Source organism: Mobula birostris, chromosome 8, assembly GCF_030028105.1.
Source record: "Mobula birostris isolate sMobBir1 chromosome 8, sMobBir1.hap1, whole genome shotgun sequence".
Lineage (NCBI taxonomy): Eukaryota > Metazoa > Chordata > Chondrichthyes > Myliobatiformes > Myliobatidae > Mobula > Mobula birostris.
The window spans coordinates 130,403,157-130,420,422 of NC_092377.1; the positions used below are offsets into that span (position 1 = coordinate 130,403,157).

Sequence of the window (17,266 nt, forward strand, 5' to 3'; positions counted from 1 at the left end):
TGCATCCACTATTTCTTGGGCTACTTCCTTAAGCACTCTGGGATGCAGACCATCTGGCCCTGGGGATTTATCTGACTTTAATTCCTTCAATTTACCCAACACCATTTCCCTACTAACATGTATTTCCCTCAGTTCCTCCATCTCACTGGACCCTCTGTCCCCTACTATTTCTGGAAGATTATTTATGTCTCCTTAGTGAAGACAGAACCAAAGTAATTATTCAATTGGTCTGCCATGTCCTTGCTCCCCATAATCAATTCACCTGTTTCTGTCTGTAGGGGACCTACATTTGTCTTTACTAGTCTTTTCCTTTTTACATATCTATAAAAGCTTTTACAGTCAGTTTTTATGTTCCCTGCCAGTTTTCTCTCATAATCTTTTTTCCCGTTCCTAATTAAGCCCTTTGCCCTCCTCTGCTGAACTCTGAATTTCTCCCAGTCCTCAGGTGAGCCACTTTTTCTGGCTAATTTAGATGCTTCTTCTTTGGAATTGATACTATCCCTAATTTCTCTTGTCAGCCATGGGTGCACTACCTTCCTTGATTTATTCTTTTGCCAAACTGGGATGAACAATTGTTGTAGTTCATCCATGCAATCCTTAAATGCTTGCCATTGCATATCCACTGTCAATCCTTTAAGTGTCATTTGCCAGTCTCTTAGCTAATTCACGTCTCATACCTTCAAAGTTACCCCTCTTTAAGTTCAGAACCTTTGTTTCTGAATTAACTATGTCACTCTCCATCTTAATGAAGAATTCCACCATATTATGGTCACTCTTACCCAAGGGGCCTCTCACGACAAGATTACTAATTAACCCTTCTTCATTGCTCAAAACCCAGTCCAGAATAGCCTGCTCTCCAGTTGGTTCCTCGACATGTTGGTTCAAAAAACCATCCCGCATACAGTCCAAGAAATCCTCTTCCTCAGCACCTTTACCAATTTGGTTCACCCAATCTACATGTAGATTGAAGTCACCCATTATAACTGCTGTTCCTTTATTGCACACATTTCTAATTTCCTGTTTAATACCATCTCCGACCTCACTACTACTGTTAGGTGGCCTTATAACTTCTGACAATTCTGACATCAGGCAGTGAACTTGTAGAACCGCCAGGGAGATGAGAAAGGTTCTCTCCCTGATGTCAGGTCCAAATTCACTCGCCGGCTGAGCTCGAAGAAATAAACGGGTGGAAAGATAAGTAACAATCTTTTTGTACTGTCGTTATTTGATTCAGCATATTTACGTTTACACTTTCTGCCCCCAGAGTTAAAATGTCTAATACCAGAAGGCATGCATTTAATGTGGGAAGAAGGGGCATTCAAAGGAGATGTGTGGGGTAAGTTTTTTTATACTTATACGGAGTGGCAGGTACCTGGAATGTGCTGCCAAGGGTGGTGTTGAAGGTAGATATGAAAGAGGTGTTTAAGAAACTCCTTGGCAAAAGGATTTGCAAATAGTGGAGGGATTCTCCCCATTCTCAAGAAGAGCAGATGAGCTACCTCAACAACTATTGTCCAGTGGCACTCACAGCTACTGTGATGCAGTGCTTTGAGAGTTTGGACATGGCTAGGATCATCTCCTGCCTAAGCAAGGACCTGAACCCACTGCAGTTTGCCTATCGCCACAATAGGTCTACAGGGGATGCAATCTCACTGGCTCTCCACCTGGCCTTGGATCACTTGGACAATAGTAATACTTATGTCAGACTGCTGTTTATTGATCACATTTCAGCATTCAGCACAATCATATTCTCAGTTCCAATCAAAAGCTCCAATTACTGGGCTTCTATACCTCCCTCTGCAACTGGATCCTTGACTTCCTCGCCAGGAGGCCAGTCAGTGCAGCTCGGACACAACACCTCCTCCACGCTGACGATCAACACTGCTACCCCTCAGAAATGCTGAGTTCCTCCAGCATTTCCCATGAGCTGCTCCTCAAGGATGTGTGATTAGCCCACTTTTCCACTGTCTCTACACCCATGAATCTGTGGCTAGGCACAGCTCAAATGCCATTTATTATTGTGCCAACGACACAACCACTTATGGCAGAATTTCAGATGCGGATGAGAAGACGTACAGGTGCAAGACGGATCAGCTGGCTGTGGTGTTGCAACAGCAAACTTGCACCCAACAGCTGCGACCACGGAACTGACTGTGGACTTCAAGGGGGGGAAGTTGAGGGAACACACAGTCCTCACTGAGGGATCAGCAGTGAGCAGTTTCAAGTTCCTGGGTGGCAACATCTCTGAAGATCTATGCTGATGCAATTACAAAGAAGGCGCGAGCATGCTAACTTATCACGGTCTGGTATGGAGGGGCCACTGCACAGGATTGGGGAAAAAAGCTGCAGAAAGTTGTAAACTCAGCCAGCTCCCCAGCATCAAAGAAACCTTCAAAAGGCAATGCCTCAAAGAAGTAGTACCCATCATTATTAAAGACACCCATCATCCAGGACATGCCCCCTTCTCATTGCTATCATCAAGGTGGAGGTACAGGAGCCTAAAGACACACATTCAACATTTCAGGGACAGCTTCTTCCCCTCTGCCACCAGATTTCTGAATGGACAATGAACCCACGAACACTTCCTCAGTATTTTTTTCTCACTTTTATTTATATATATATATATATATATATATAAGTAAAATAAGGAGTACAAATATACGCGTGTGTGTATATATATATATACATATACACACACACACATACATATACACACACACACACACATATACACACACACACACACATACATATACATACACACACATACACACACATATACATACACACACATACACACACACATACACACACACATATACATATATATATATATATATCACACACTGCCTCTGCTTATTGCAATTTACAGTTTTCACTACTACAACAAATTTCACTACATACACCAGCTATATTGCACCTGATTCTGAATAGGAACATTGTGTAGCAGAAGGGGTTAATTTAATCTGGCTTTTAATTAGAAGTTTAATTAGTTAATTAGAAGGGCAAGTTCTAAATTGGTGGACGTCCTTTGATCTCTCTCCGAGGCAATCACACTCTCTCTTATGCATAGGGGACTCTCAGAGCAATTTTCTGATGTTAATCCAACCCTCCCATTTGGCACTTTCCACATCAGAGTCAAGTTAGCAGGGTGGAGCAAGTGTGGATTGCAGACAGTCTTAAAAATAGTGACTCAGAATGCTGAAACTTGCCCGGCAGAGTCACAAGACCAGGCAAAGACATTCCTGGCATCGTTATCACCCAGGGAATTGTCAGAAAAATAAAAACATCAGCCGGAGGAGCAAACAGTGCTATGTGGCGTGTCACAGAAAACCAAAACACACGTACAGTAAGTCAGCGGGAAGGCAGGTACATTCTTTCTTGAATAGGGAGACCAGTACTCAAACAACAGCACAGAAGCAGGCCCTTCAGCCCATCATGTCAGTGCTGGCCACAGTCTTACCAGTTCCAACAGCTAGAGAGTCCCAGTGGGTCGAGCAGCATCTGTGGGAGGGATGGAATCGTTGACGCTTCAGGTTGAGTCGCCACATCAGGACCAAGCATCCATCAGGACCTGAAGTGTTGACAATTCTTCACTCTACCACCATCCCCCCGCCCCCCCCCCAAACCGCAAGCAGATGGTGTTCAGCCCTCTGAGTTCCTCCAGCAGATTGCTTGCTGCTCCAGATTCCGGGATCTACAGTCCCTTGTGCCTCCAACTAATCCTATTTGCCTGCAGACAGACCCTCCGTTCCTGCCTGTGTCTGAATGCTTCTTAAACATTGCAATCATTATGGATCCATGGTCTCATCAAGTAAGACAACAGGGAAACAGGCCATTCAGCCCAGCTCATCCATGCTGACCTGAGCTTCACCATAGATACTGCCTGACTTGCTGAGATTCTCCAGCATTTTGTGTGTGTTACTCTGTTAATTCCTCTCATAATCTTCTATTTATTCTCCCCTGAGCCTCTGCTGCTCCAGAGAAAAGAACGGAAGTTTGCCCAATCTCTACTATCACATGCCCAGTGAACAACTTCTGCATCTTCTCCAAAGCCTCCAACCCTTCCTGGGGCAACCAGAATTGCATGCAATCCTCCAGGTGTAGCCTGACCAAAGTTTTACACAGCCGCAATGTGAATTCCTTTCTCTTGTACTCAACGCCCTAAGCATGCCATACGCCTTCTTTACCATAACTGATCATTTCATAAACTTCCATCAGGTCTCCCTTCACCCTCCAGCGCTCCAGAGAAAATGACCCAAGTTTGTCCAACCTCTCTTACAGCTCAGGCCCTCTAATCCAGGCAGCATTCTGGTGAACTTCTTCTGCACCCTCTCCAAAGCCTTCACCCCCTTCCTATAATGGGGTCAACCATAAACGCACAAAATACTCTCTATATTGTCGAACATCCACCTAAAATCTGTCCATTTTAAAAGTCAATGTACAACAATAAAACTCCAGTGATCGGATATCTTTTCAGCCACTAAACTTTCGATTCGATGCTCCTTGCTTGGGAGTAATGTGTAGGGTCCTGCTCACCCTGTTTACAGGGAGGACATCATTAATGTGGAATAGGTGCAGGGAAGATTTATGAGGGAGATACCAGGGTTTAAGGGTCTGAGTTACAGGGAGAGATGGGCAGGCTGCAATGTTATTCCTTGGAATGTATGAGACTGAGGGGACGGTCTGAAGGACAGAGATAGGGTGAATGAGCACAACTTGTTTCCCTGGGGTTGGAGAATCAGGAATTAGAGGGCGCAGGTTTAAGGTGAGAGGGGAGAGATATACAAGGGATTGGAGGGGCTTTTTTTTTCCATGCAGAGGGTCGTGGGTGTTTGGATCGAGCTGCCAGAGGAACTGGAGGAGGTTGGCCAAACATGGGCAAATGGGACAGGCTTGGTGCTCCTCAGGAGGCTAAAGAAATTTGATGCATTGTGACTTAGAACATAGAATAGTACAACATAGTACAGGCCCTTCGGCCCACAATGTTGTGCCGATCCTCAAACCCTGCCTCCCATATAAGCCCCCATCTTAAATTCCTCCATGTACCTGTCTAGTAGTCTCTTAAACTTCACTAGTGTATCTGCCTCCACCACTGACTCAGGCAGTGCATTCCACGCACCAACCACTCTCAGAGTAAAAAACCTTCCTCTAATATCCCCCTTGAACTTCCCACCCCTTACCTTAAAGCCATGTCCTCTTGTATTGAGCAGTGGTGCCCTGGGAAAGAGGCACTGGCTATCCACTCTATCTATTCCTCTTATTATCTTGTACACCTCTATCATGTCTCCTCTCATCCTCCTTCTCTCCAAACAGTAAAGCCCTAGCTCCCTTAATCTCTGATCATAATGCATACTTTCTAAACCAGGCAGCATCCTGGTAAATCTCCTCTGTACCCTTTCCAATGCTTCCACATCCTTCCTATAGTGAGGTGACCAGAACTGGACACAGTACTCCAAGTGTGGCCTAACTAGGGTTTTATAGAGCTGCATCATTACATCGCGCCTCTTAAACTCTACCCCTCGGCTTATGAAAGCTAACACCCCATAAGCTTTCTTAACTACCCTATCCACCTGTGAGGCAACTTTCAGGGATCTGTGGACATGTACCCCGAGATCCCTCTGCTCCTCCACACTACCAAGTATCCTGCCATTTACTTTGTACTCTGCCTTGGAGTTTGTCCTTCCAAAGTGTACCACCTCACACTTCTCTGGGTTGAACTCCATCTGCCACTTCTCAGCCCACTTCTGCATCCTATCAATGTCTCTCTGCAATCTTTGACAATCCTGTACACTATCTACAACACCACCAAACTTTGCGTCGTCTGCAAACTTGCCAACCCTCTTGGTGCTCTGCCCGTGATCTCAAAAAACTGTGGAAGCAGCTCGGTGCACCATGGAAACTCGGCCCCCTTCCATGGACTCTGTCAACACTTCCCACTGCCGCAGTAAAACAGCCAGCATAATCAAAGATCCCACCCACCTCAGACATTCCCTCTTCTCACCCTTTCCCATTCGGCAGAAGATACAAAAGCCTGAAAGCAAGTGCCACCAGGTTCAAGAACAGCTTCTGCCCCACTGTTATAACACTCCTGAATGGACCTCCTTGACTTTACAACCTACCTCATGATGATCTTGCACACTGTTGTGAATTGAACCCAGGTCAACTATACTGTAAAGCATTGTGCTAACCACTAAGCTACCGTGCCATCCCAAGATAGATACTTTATCAATCCCGGAGGAAATGACAGTGTCACAGTAGCATTACAAGTGTAGAGACATAAATATTAGAAGAGAAGTAGAAAGAACAAAAAGTAAGTTACCACAATCAGTCTAACCGGGGGCGGGGGGGGGGGGGTCATCACTTCCCCAGTTACAGGTTGACTGATTATAGAGCCTAATAGCCGAGGGTAAGAATGACCTCATATAACACCCTGTGGAGCAGCACAGTTGTCTTCGTCTATTACTAAAAGTGCTCCTCTGTTCAGCCAAGGCCACATGCAGAGGGCGAGAAACATTATCCGGAATTGCTATGATTTTCTGTAGGGACCTTTGTTCCACAAACATCCACTTGTAATACTTCTGTGACACTGCAATTTCCTTTGGGATCAATAACGTATCCACCAACCGTGGGACAGCATGGTAGCGTAGTTTGCCTCCTATAACAAAGCCATTTAATTGGTGCCATTGGCCCAGCACACCACCACATAGAAGATTGCAATGCTCCAGCTGTGACCTAACCAGGTATCTCCTCAGCCTGTGAAAACACCCCATATGTGCCCAACCTCTCCTGGCAGCTCATACCCTCTAACAGTCAAGGCAGCGAGTAGAAGAGTTTGGAAGTTATATCACAGCTTTATAAACAAAGTCACACCAACCACAAACTGTTCCAGCTGCTACCATCCAGGAAACAGTACCACAGCATAAAAGCCAGGACCAACAGGCACCGGGGACAGCTTCTTCCACCAGGCCATCAGAATGATTAATTTATGCTGATACAATTGTATTTCTGTGCTATACTGACTGTCCTGTTGTAGATACTATTAATTACAAATTACGATAAATTGCACATTTAGACAGAGACGTAACATAAAGATTTTTACTCATGTATGTGAAGGATGTGAGTAAAAAATGTCAATTCAATTCAAACCTTCACTCAGGTGGCATCCTGGTAAAATCTGTGCACCTTCTCCAAAGCTCCCACACCCTGCCTGTAATGGGACGACCAGAACAATGGTCCATGCAGCCTGATGAAAGTCACCTACAGCTACACATAACTTCCTGACTCATGCATTCAACATCTTGACAAATAAAGGCAAGTATTGTGTATATAAGAGTCAGTAAGTCATGGGAGCGGTGTGAGGGAAAATTAAACATCTAACTAAACTAATTCCTTCTGCCTGTTCAGCGTTCATGTTCCTCCGTTCCCTGCACATTCATGTGCCTGTCTGTTACAACCTCGCCTCTCAGGGAGTAACTCAGAGGAGTCAGGCCACAACAGGAATTACACAGAAGATATTTACTAAGTTAAAGCTAAGGTAAAGGGAAGCAGGGTGGCATGTGGTGTGGTGTGGTAGTGCTGACTGCAGAATGGGGAAGGGGGAGAGTGTGGGCATGGGAGTGGCCTTGTTTTTAAGCAGTCCCCAGCCAGAGCCAGCAATGGAAGGATATACAGGTGCCCCAGGGAACTGCACCACAGATTAGAGGAAACACAGGCCGGGCTCTGAGGCAACCTAAAGCTGCCCCAATAATGCTTACAGAATGTTTGATAAAGGATGTAGGGCGTGAGTAGACTTGGGCAAGGCACTTGCGGCCTTGAAAGGGCATCTGCTAGCACACTGTCCCTTCCACAGATGTGGCAAGGCTTCAGGTCATGCCCCTGCAGGAATAGACTCCACCGCATCAAACACTGGTTAGAATTCCTCATGCTTGTGAAAGTCTGTGCAAAAACGTACTGAACCATCTGATTTAGCAACCGAAAGACAAGGGGAACTCCAGGGACTTGAGCTGGGTTCAGCTACGCCATGTTCCAACATATAATTTACTTCCTTACGCCAATGCTGGTGCTTAGCAGGGTTTATTTACCTCGTATGGACGTTGTTTGACAGGGGCCGCCTTAGCCCACATCAATGTCATGCTGAAATGCATTAGATGGACCATCAGAGAGGGCCAAATTCTGATTGATTACCTGAACAACGTCAGAGCACTCAGGAAGGTCCAATTCAGCCAGGATTTTAGAATTTGGCAACCTACCCCTTCAGAAATAGCACCAACATTTCCCTCACCACCTGCAGATGGAGACTTCAGCACAGCCACAGGCTTAACCTGTGCAGACACTGTGTGCTTCCGGTCATTGTAAGGTTTCAAAAGTTTCACGTAGTCTTTACCGAGTAGTCAGCGGACCCACTCTGCGATCCATCACATACGGCCCGCTGTACTGAGCCTGGAAGGCAGAGCCGGGCAGTGGCGGTAAGAAAGCACTCGGTCCCCTGGAGAAAACCCTGTGTTTAGCCTTCCTATCGTACCAAGTTTTCACCTTTTCCTGAGTTGCCTTCAAGCTTTCTCTAGTCATCTCACGTGTCCTATTGAAGGCTGATTTATACTTGTGCGCCAAATGTACGCGGTAGGTACTGTGTACCTTATGCTGTAGGGTGACATGCACCTCCCGAAAAATGTAACTCGCGCATCACAGCGACGCAGACCGCAACAACTGTGATTGGTCCGCTTGGTAGCATCGCATTTCCGGTTGCTTCTCCGCCACATCTGTACACTGATGCGAAATAAATGGTTGGAGACGATGAACCAAATTGTCAAATCTACCTGCCAACATCCGAAAATATTTGAAATACATTTCCTCGTCCATGTCTCTCACAAGGAAACTCAACACAGTGGCATAGAAACCCCGCCGCCAACTAGCGTTTTGGTGGTGAATAGCAGAGCGACGCAGACACAACTATGCATGCTCGCTACAGCGTAGGGCTATGCAAAAGTATAAATCAGGCCTACGGTGTAGGCTACGGCATAGCAAGTATAAATCAGCCTTGAGCCTAAGGTGAAAGATACATAATCTGACAGGTGAGTAGAAGGTTCATCAGCCAGCCATTTCTCGTTCAATAGTTTCAAAGGCCCTCTCAGAGTGTGGCCACACATGAGCTCAGCTGGGCTGAAACAGGGGGATTCCTGAGTCAACTCCATCAGAAGGGGAATGCCATCACCCCAAAATCCCTCTCAAACCCCTTGCAGTAGGCTCGCAACATTGACTTGAGGCTTTAGTTAAATCTTCCGAGCGCCCGCTGAGATTCTGGATAGTAAGTGGGTCGAGGTACGATGCTAGATGGATATTTGCGTTACCACTTGGGAGAGGGGGTGAGACGTAAAAGTTGACCCTTAGTCAGACTGGACAACCTTCAGTCAGCTAAATTCAGTCAGAGTTTTGGAAATGGTGGAAGTTGTAATTTTACACAACGGGACAGCTTCAGGACATCGAGCAGCTGCACACATAAATGGTCAGCAAATACTGACATGGGGAAAAATTCCTTCAGAAGACTCCCCAATGGCAGGGATAGGGTGTCGGGGAGCCTGTGACAGGGATCTTTTGATTAGGCTTTCAGCAACCTGACACACGTGGCATGACCTACAGTACTGTGCTAACTCAGGCCTCACTGCAGGCCAGAGGAAATGCCTAAGCACAGGAGCTTTCCTTGTGCCTAAATGACCAGCAAGGCCACAACCATGATCCAAAGGCATTATGTCAGGCCAGTAAACATCAGGAACAATTTGATAAACACTATTCCATGGACATTCTTGGAGGAGTCCACTTTCTCCCTAACACTCCACTGCTAATGAAACAGCCACAGGAGGCCTCTGTAATTGCTTCCACTGAGATCACCTCTTCAAACAGAGGAGACAGAAGGGTCTCTTTTCTGTACAAGCACTGGCTGCTCACGAGAGGGAAGCCCTTGGTCAAACCCTGTTAGATCTACATCACCTTTGGCCATAAAGGTGTCACAAAGGGCAATATCAGACCTCTTGCCTTTGCTTTGATCTTTTTTAGACGTTGCACAAGGAGTAACACAATCAGGAAAGCCGTCTGGGAAAGCCAGTTCAAACTCATCTGAGCCCTCCAGCACCACAGGATTGGAGGTTGCCCAGGAGTAGGTAGCATTCCACCACAGGCTTCACAGATTTCTGCTTCTTATTAAGAACTGAACATTTAGCAATTGGATGACTGGGCTTCTGGTAGAAACACACAGTGTCAGCTGTGGCATTCTCAGATGTAAAATCTTAGCTAAGGGTGAGACAGGGGGTAGTGGTTTTAAAGATTGCACCTGATGGGATAAGCCTTTACCTGTAAACTTGACTTGTTGCTTGTGGGTTAAGACTCAAGCCTGATTTATACTTCTGCATCAACTGGACGCTGTAACCTACGCAAGCAGCCTACGCACATTGTGAGCATTTATACTCGTGAGTTGGTGTGTCCGCGTCGCTCTGCAATTCGGGCACGTTGCGCATGCACACACACCTGCCCACGCAAGGCTTTGTGGTCATGGTAGTCTTTCTCGGGGTAAACAAGTTTAAAGCAAGCATCTTTTTTTGTAAAAGGAAAATGTCCCCTCCATAATTTCGGAGGTCTGTAAAGCTTTATGGAAAGCATTGCAGCCAGAGTTCCTTCCCTGCCCTTCAGTCGCCCAATGGGAAGCTATTGCAGCGTAGAAGGAAATGCGATGCTACCAAGCAGACCAATCACAATTGTTGCAGTCTGTGTTGCCGCGACTCGTAGTTACATTTTGCGAGAGGTGCACGTCAGGCTCTAGCGTAGGGATCCGCGTCGGCCCTGCGTAGGGTTTCCAGCGACGCAGTACTTACGGCATCGAGCTGACGCAGAAGTATAAATCAGGCTATACTCATCTCTCAGTATGACAGCTTACTCAAGGGTTAATGCCTTTTGATCATCAAGTAAACAGATACAACATTAGGCAGATAGCTCTTAAATTCCTCAAGCTGACCAAGTTGTTCTTTAGTTTCTGCTTGTTGAGCTAAACACCACTGATCAAACAGTTCCTTTTTCTCTCTGGCAAACTCAACATATGCTTGCTTGTCAAGGTTACAATAACGCCTAAAGCACTGGTGATAAACCTCAAGAATAACTTGTAAGATTTCAACGTAGCCGCCTTGACCTCATCATAATCCAAGCTCTTTTCAATACTTATAGCAGAATAGGCTTCCCGGGCCTTACTTTTCAAAACACTCTGTAAAAGCAGAGTCCAGACATATTCGGGGCGATTTGAAGTTGGAGCCACCCATTCAAAATGAGACGTCTCGACATCCTTCCCTCCAAATGGTGGAACTAACTTAATACAGCTACCCACATCAAATACAGAAGGATCAGACCTGTACGCCTTCTGAAACTCTTAACTCCTTAAGGAAACACTCACGTTCTAAATGCAGTTGCTGTTCCCGTAACAACTGTTCCTTGGGCCTGTCCTATAACTTCTCTTGTAGTGCCACCTCCTTTAGCCTCAACTCAATGGCAGCCTCTGACAAAGGGGTAGGTTTGGGCACAGGTGGGTATTGAACTAACCTCAAAAACCCCAGTGTCTAACACTTCCCTGTTGACCATTTTTCACTACCTCTATTTTGTAATGAGGAGCCAGCTGCAAAAGTTGACCTTTTGTAAAACAGCTCAAGCAGCTCCACAGAATAGACAATAGACAATAGGTGCAGGAGTAGGCCATTCAGCCCTTCGAGCCAGCACCACCATTCACTGTGATCATGGCTGATCATCCACAATCAGTACCCTTTTCCTGCCTTCTCCCCAGATCCCTTCACTCCGCTATCTTTAAGAGCTCGATCTAACTCTTTCTTGAAAGAATCCAGAGAATTGGCCTCCACTGCCTTCTGAGGCAGAGCATTCCACAGAACCACAACCCTCTGTGTGAAAAAGTTTTTCCTCAACTCCGTTCTAAATTGTCTACCCCTTATTCTTAAACAGTAGGTTCTTTAATAAACTCTTCAAGAGATGCCGTATCTGAAAAGCTTTCCTACACTACATTAAAGTATTGACCAAGTACAGAGGTCAGCACAAACGTACAAATGGGGCGTTTAACACAAAACAACACTAACTGAGTGTGTTGGCACACAAAGTGCAAAATGAGTATGGCCATTGAGTGCTAATCTAAATGATACACAACCAGTGCAGATGTAAACAAACATACAAATGAGCAACCCCCACCACCGCCCCCCCACCACGATACTTGGCTAGCCTTTGCTCTACCCTACCTATCTTCTGAGGTGTACCGGGCAAAAGGCAACTTTAAAAGCAAAACTTCAGGAAGCTTAGGCCATCAGGGTCATGGTCATGCAGTACAGAAAGGCTTACCCACATCCCCCCCACCCCACCACCAGAGAACAAGTCTCTAACCAGGATAAACTCAAAAACAATAAGGGAAGAATAATAAAGAAATGAACTGTAGGAGAACTGATTTATCAATCCAGCTGAAACACTCTCCTAGCTAACAGGGGTATTCATGCACTAATTAACATACTAGTGCTCAAACAACCATACTGAAACGGTGGTGTCAAGAAAACAATCTCTCCCTCAATGTTGCAAAAACAAAGGAGCTGGTTGTGAACTACAGGAGGAACGGTGACAGGCTGATGCCTATTGGTATCAATGGATCTGGGGTTGAGAGGGTAAACAGCTTTAAGTTCCTCAGCATACACATCACCAAGGATCTCACATGGTCTGTACATACCGGCTGTGTGGTGAAAAAAGCACAATAGCGCCTCTTTCATCTCAGACGGTTGAAGAAGTTTGGTATGGGTCCCTAAACCCCAAGGACTTTCTACAGCGGAACAATTGAGAGCATCCTGACTGGTATGGGAACTGTACTTCAATCGCAGGACTCTGCAGAGAGTGGTGTGGATAGCCCAGCACATCTGTAGACGTGAATTTCCCACTGTTCAGGACATTTACAGAGAGAGGTGCAAAACAAAAAGGGCCTAAAGGATCACTGGGGACCCGAGTCACCCCAACCACAAACTGTTCCAGCTGCTACCATCCGGGAAACAGTATCGCAGCATAAAAGCCAGGACCAACAGGCTCTGAGACAGCTTCTTCCACCAGGCCATCAGACTGATTAACTCACACTGATACAATTGTATTTCTAAGCTATATTGACTGTTCTGTTGTACATACTACTTATTACAAATTACTAGAAGTTGCATATTGCACATTTAGACGGAGACACAACGTAAAGATTTTTACTCCTCGTCTATGTGAAGGATGTAAGAAATAAAGTCAATTCAATTCAACTCAACCAGCAGCAATAGTACCAAAAGGGAAATAAATGTCAAAGCAACCACACACCACAAAACAACATAACAAAAGGCCTGTAAAAGATCTCAGGGCAAACACAACATCCTTCAAAATAAAAAAAAAATTGGACAAGTTCCCATTATGTTACAACCTGGGCTCTCAAGAAGTACCACAAAGGAGTCAGGCCACAACAGATATTACAAACAAAACATATTTTTACTAAGCTAAAGTTAAGGTAAAGGGAAATAGGGCGATGTGTGGTGTGGTGTGGTGGTGCAGGCTGCAGAACAGGAGAGGAAGAGGGGGAGTGGGAAGCAGTCTTGTTTTTAAACAGCCCCCAGCAGGCGCCGGCAATGGAAGGTTAATTGCAGGTGACCCAGGGAACTACAACACAGGTTAAAGAGGAAAGACAGGTGATGCAACACTATCGAAGAGCTTCAAATGCCTCTATCATACCTTCACCAACCCTGGTAGCAGATTCCAGCATCCACCGCTCTCTGTGTAAAAGAAAAACTAGCCCCTACATCTCCTTTAAACCTTCCACTCCCCGCCCATCTTAAATGCATGCCCTGTAGTATTAAACATTTTGACCATGGGGTAAACTCTATGCCTCTCATCATCTGATAAAATTCTATTTGTACTTAAGGAAGTCAGTTTAAAAAAAAAGAACCCGTTCATTTGGTCATGAAATTCACCATGGAGTTAGTTACGGAGAACAGCTCTGAACTCTGGGGTTGAATAGGTTAGGACTTTATTCCTGGAGCGCAGGAGAATGAGGTGCACAAAGTTCTGACGGATAGAGGTCGGGTGAATGCATGCTGGCTTTCTCCCCTCAGTTTGGATGAGACTAGGACTAGAGATCATAAGTAAATGAGACGAGGCAGAAGATCAGGCAAGCATGGACCAGATGGGCCAAAGGGCCTGAGAGTCCTATACTATTCTATGACTAACATGGTGAGGTATGTGAGCAAAACTGTACCGAGTACTTCAGATAGGGTCACCTGACTTGCATAATAATGTCCTCACTTATATGGTCAAATACCTTTGCAGTAATTTTCCAAGTTACAGCCTCTGCTCTCAGATGAGAGCTGTAAGTTCAACCAGGGCCAGAGAGCTCTGCACACTCTAATCTTTTTGTTTAGATAATTCACAGCACAATTTCACATTAAACGGAAGCCAGAACAGTGACCGTTACAAGAATCTGTAGAGGCCAGCCCTCCCGCCCTCTAGCTCCGCAACCTCCCCTGACACTCTCCCTTCAGATTCTCTCATTCTACTTATCCTACCCTCGTCCACCAGCTCCTCCCTCCATCCTTTTCTGTCATGCACTCCCTCCAGAATCTTGCCTCTCCCTCACTTTCAGATTCAGGTTTATTATCACCGGCACGTGACGTGAAATTTGTTCTCCCCCCTTGCACCGTTAACTCCCTCCCTCAGAGCCTCACCAACTTCCCACCTCACTCCACCACATCTCTCCCTCCTCCTCCCTCCATAGTCTCCCACTCCCAATTCCGTCTTTACCCTGCTCCCCTCCGTCCCAACCCTACCCTCTTCCACGTCCTTACTCCAACACCCCACATTGCACTCTCAAAAAACTCACTCCTGCCCTCAATCACTACTCCCTCTTCCTTACTCCTTTTAACTAATTATTTCTCCCCATTTCCCCTTTCTTCCCATCTCCTTGCCTTTTTACCCTGTTGACCTCATACCCCAAACACCTCCAGCTCCCGCTCGCTGTCCCCCACTCTCCTGCCTCTTGCCCCTCTCCATCTCCCATCCACCTCTTGCCAGCTTCTTGCCCCACCTCTTGCAAACCTCTCCCTCTATTCCCACCTCCTGTTGCCTTCTCCCTCACACCCACCTCCTGCCCCAACTCTTGACACCACATTCCCCTATCCCACCTTTTGCCCTCCCACTCAACATCTCCCTCTATTTGCCACTTACTGCCAGCCCCATCTCCCTCAGCTCCTTGACTATTCTTCCCCACCTCTTCACCTCTCTCGCTCCCCACCCCATCTCCACATCTTGACTCTTCTCTCCCTTCTTGCTCCACTTTCTCCCGCCCCGATCTCCCCATCCTCCCACACCAACACTTGCTCCCTTGTCCTCCTGCATATATCGTCCCACTCTCTCACCCTTCAACACCTCTTGTCCCACTGTCTCTCACCAGACCTGTTCCCCCACTCTCTCCACCTTGTGCCTTCTCTCTCACTCCAACTCACTCTCCCATCTCTTGCCCACTCCCTCCTCCTCTTGTCCTCTCTCTCACACCCCCCACCTCTCGACTCACCCTCTCCGCCCCCGTGTCTCATCCCACTCCCCCTCTCACTCTGCCCCCACACCTCGTCCCCCTCTCACTCTGCCTCCGCGCCCCATCCCCTTCTCACTCCCCCCACGCCCTGTCCCCCTCTCCCCCTCTCTCTCCCCCCGCACCCCATCCCCCTCTCTCTATCCTCCCGCGCCTCGTCCCTCTCTCTGTCCCCCACCTCTCGTCCCTCTCTCTCTCTATCTATCCCCCCACCTCTCGTCCCTCTCTCTCTCTATCTATCCCCCACCTCTCGTCCCTCTCTCTCTCTCTATCTATCCCCCACCTCTCATCCCTCTCTCTCTCTGTCGCCCACCTCTCGTCCCTCACTCACTCTCTGTCGGCCACCTCTTGTCCCACTTTCAATCTCCCCATCTTGTACCCTCTCCCTACTCTCCTGCACCCTCTACCTCTTCAGCCTCTCTCCCACTTCTCCCATCCTTTTGCGCCATCTTTCCTACCTATTTCCCACACTCCCCCTTCCCTCTCTCCAGCACCCCTTAATCCTCTCTCCCTCCTTCCCCTTGTCACGTTCCCCCTCACTCTTCCCACTCTCTTTCACACACCTTCTACCTCGCCTTTCCTCGCCCCATTCCCCATCTGCCCCCTTCTTCCCTCCTGCTTTCCGCTTTCATCTCTCCCTCCCTCTCCTATTTCTCCCTTCCCCTCCTTCCCTCCCTCTCACCTTTCCTCCCATTCCCCCTTCTTTTTCGTTCCCCTACGCTCTCCCCTACCCCTTTAGTTCCCCTCTCCCTTCCTCTCTGCCTCCCTCCCCTCCCCCCACCCTTTCAGTTCCTGCGAGGAACGCCGCTTTCCTGTCGCTCTGAGTTTCTTCTCGTGTCCCTTTGGGGAGTTGGTGTCTACCGGCTTCTTCCGAGCTCCCACCTACCTGCCAGCCCGAGGAGAGCGGCTACGACCAGCCGCAGTCCCATTTCCGTCTGCCTGTATCTCTCTCTCTCCCTGTATGTGTGTGTGTGGGTGCCTCTCCGAGCCGAGAACGAAACCCACAGTCACCTGGAACCCGCACCTGGCTCCAGCCACCCAGCCCAGGTAGGGAGGGAGAGGCGTGCATCTGCCTCCAGAGTTATGTCCCAGCCCCTCTTCTTCTCCAGCCCTCACCTTGCTCCGCTATTTCTGTCGTGCTCCCCTCTTCCTCAACCCCTCATCAGCTCCCCCTTCCCCACATCCAACTGTTGATGCGCCCTCAATTTTCCGAGCACCCCTTGTCGGGTGCGATGGAACAATCCCAGGGCTGGGACGGGAACCTGGACTCGGAATTGTTTTGTCACTAACGAAACCTCCCTCCCTCCTTCCCTCTCTCACTCCCCGCCTCCTTTCACCCTGGTAGTTTCTCCCAACGGCCCGGGAGGTGTATTTGTGTGTAAATGTTTGCATTTGCCAGTTGAACAATACACGCCTCTCGCAATCCAACTTCCTGCCCATCCAATCACTCGCTTCCGTTAAACATTAAACAGGCCGCTCAAAGTCCTTCGAGGCAACTGACCCACTGCTTTCTGACCCCGTCCCGGTGACTAAAACTGGGAAAAGCAAGGGGGTGGGGAGAGGATCGTTCAGACCACTAAACCCGTGCAATCTCACCTACTACCCATTTAGATTCATAGTCATAGAAACAGGCTCTTCGGC

At 47.4% G+C, this 17,266-nt stretch overlaps 1 protein-coding gene across 2 annotated transcripts in view; it reads right to left on the minus strand.

Moving 5' to 3' along the window:
• The window catches only part of lsr (lipolysis stimulated lipoprotein receptor), a 69,283-nt gene extending 52,635 nt beyond the window's left edge, over window positions 1-16,648 (minus strand). The window contains exon 1 of one of the 2 annotated variants that reach the window (XM_072266255.1): window positions 16,512-16,648. In XM_072266255.1, the coding sequence (XP_072122356.1) occupies window positions 16,512-16,554 (43 nt within the window). In that variant the 5' untranslated portion in view covers window positions 16,555-16,648. The remainder of the gene's footprint in view (window positions 1-16,511) is intronic. The other variant, XM_072266256.1, reaches the window with a different exon arrangement.
• Window positions 16,649-17,266: the final 618 nt, after the last annotated feature.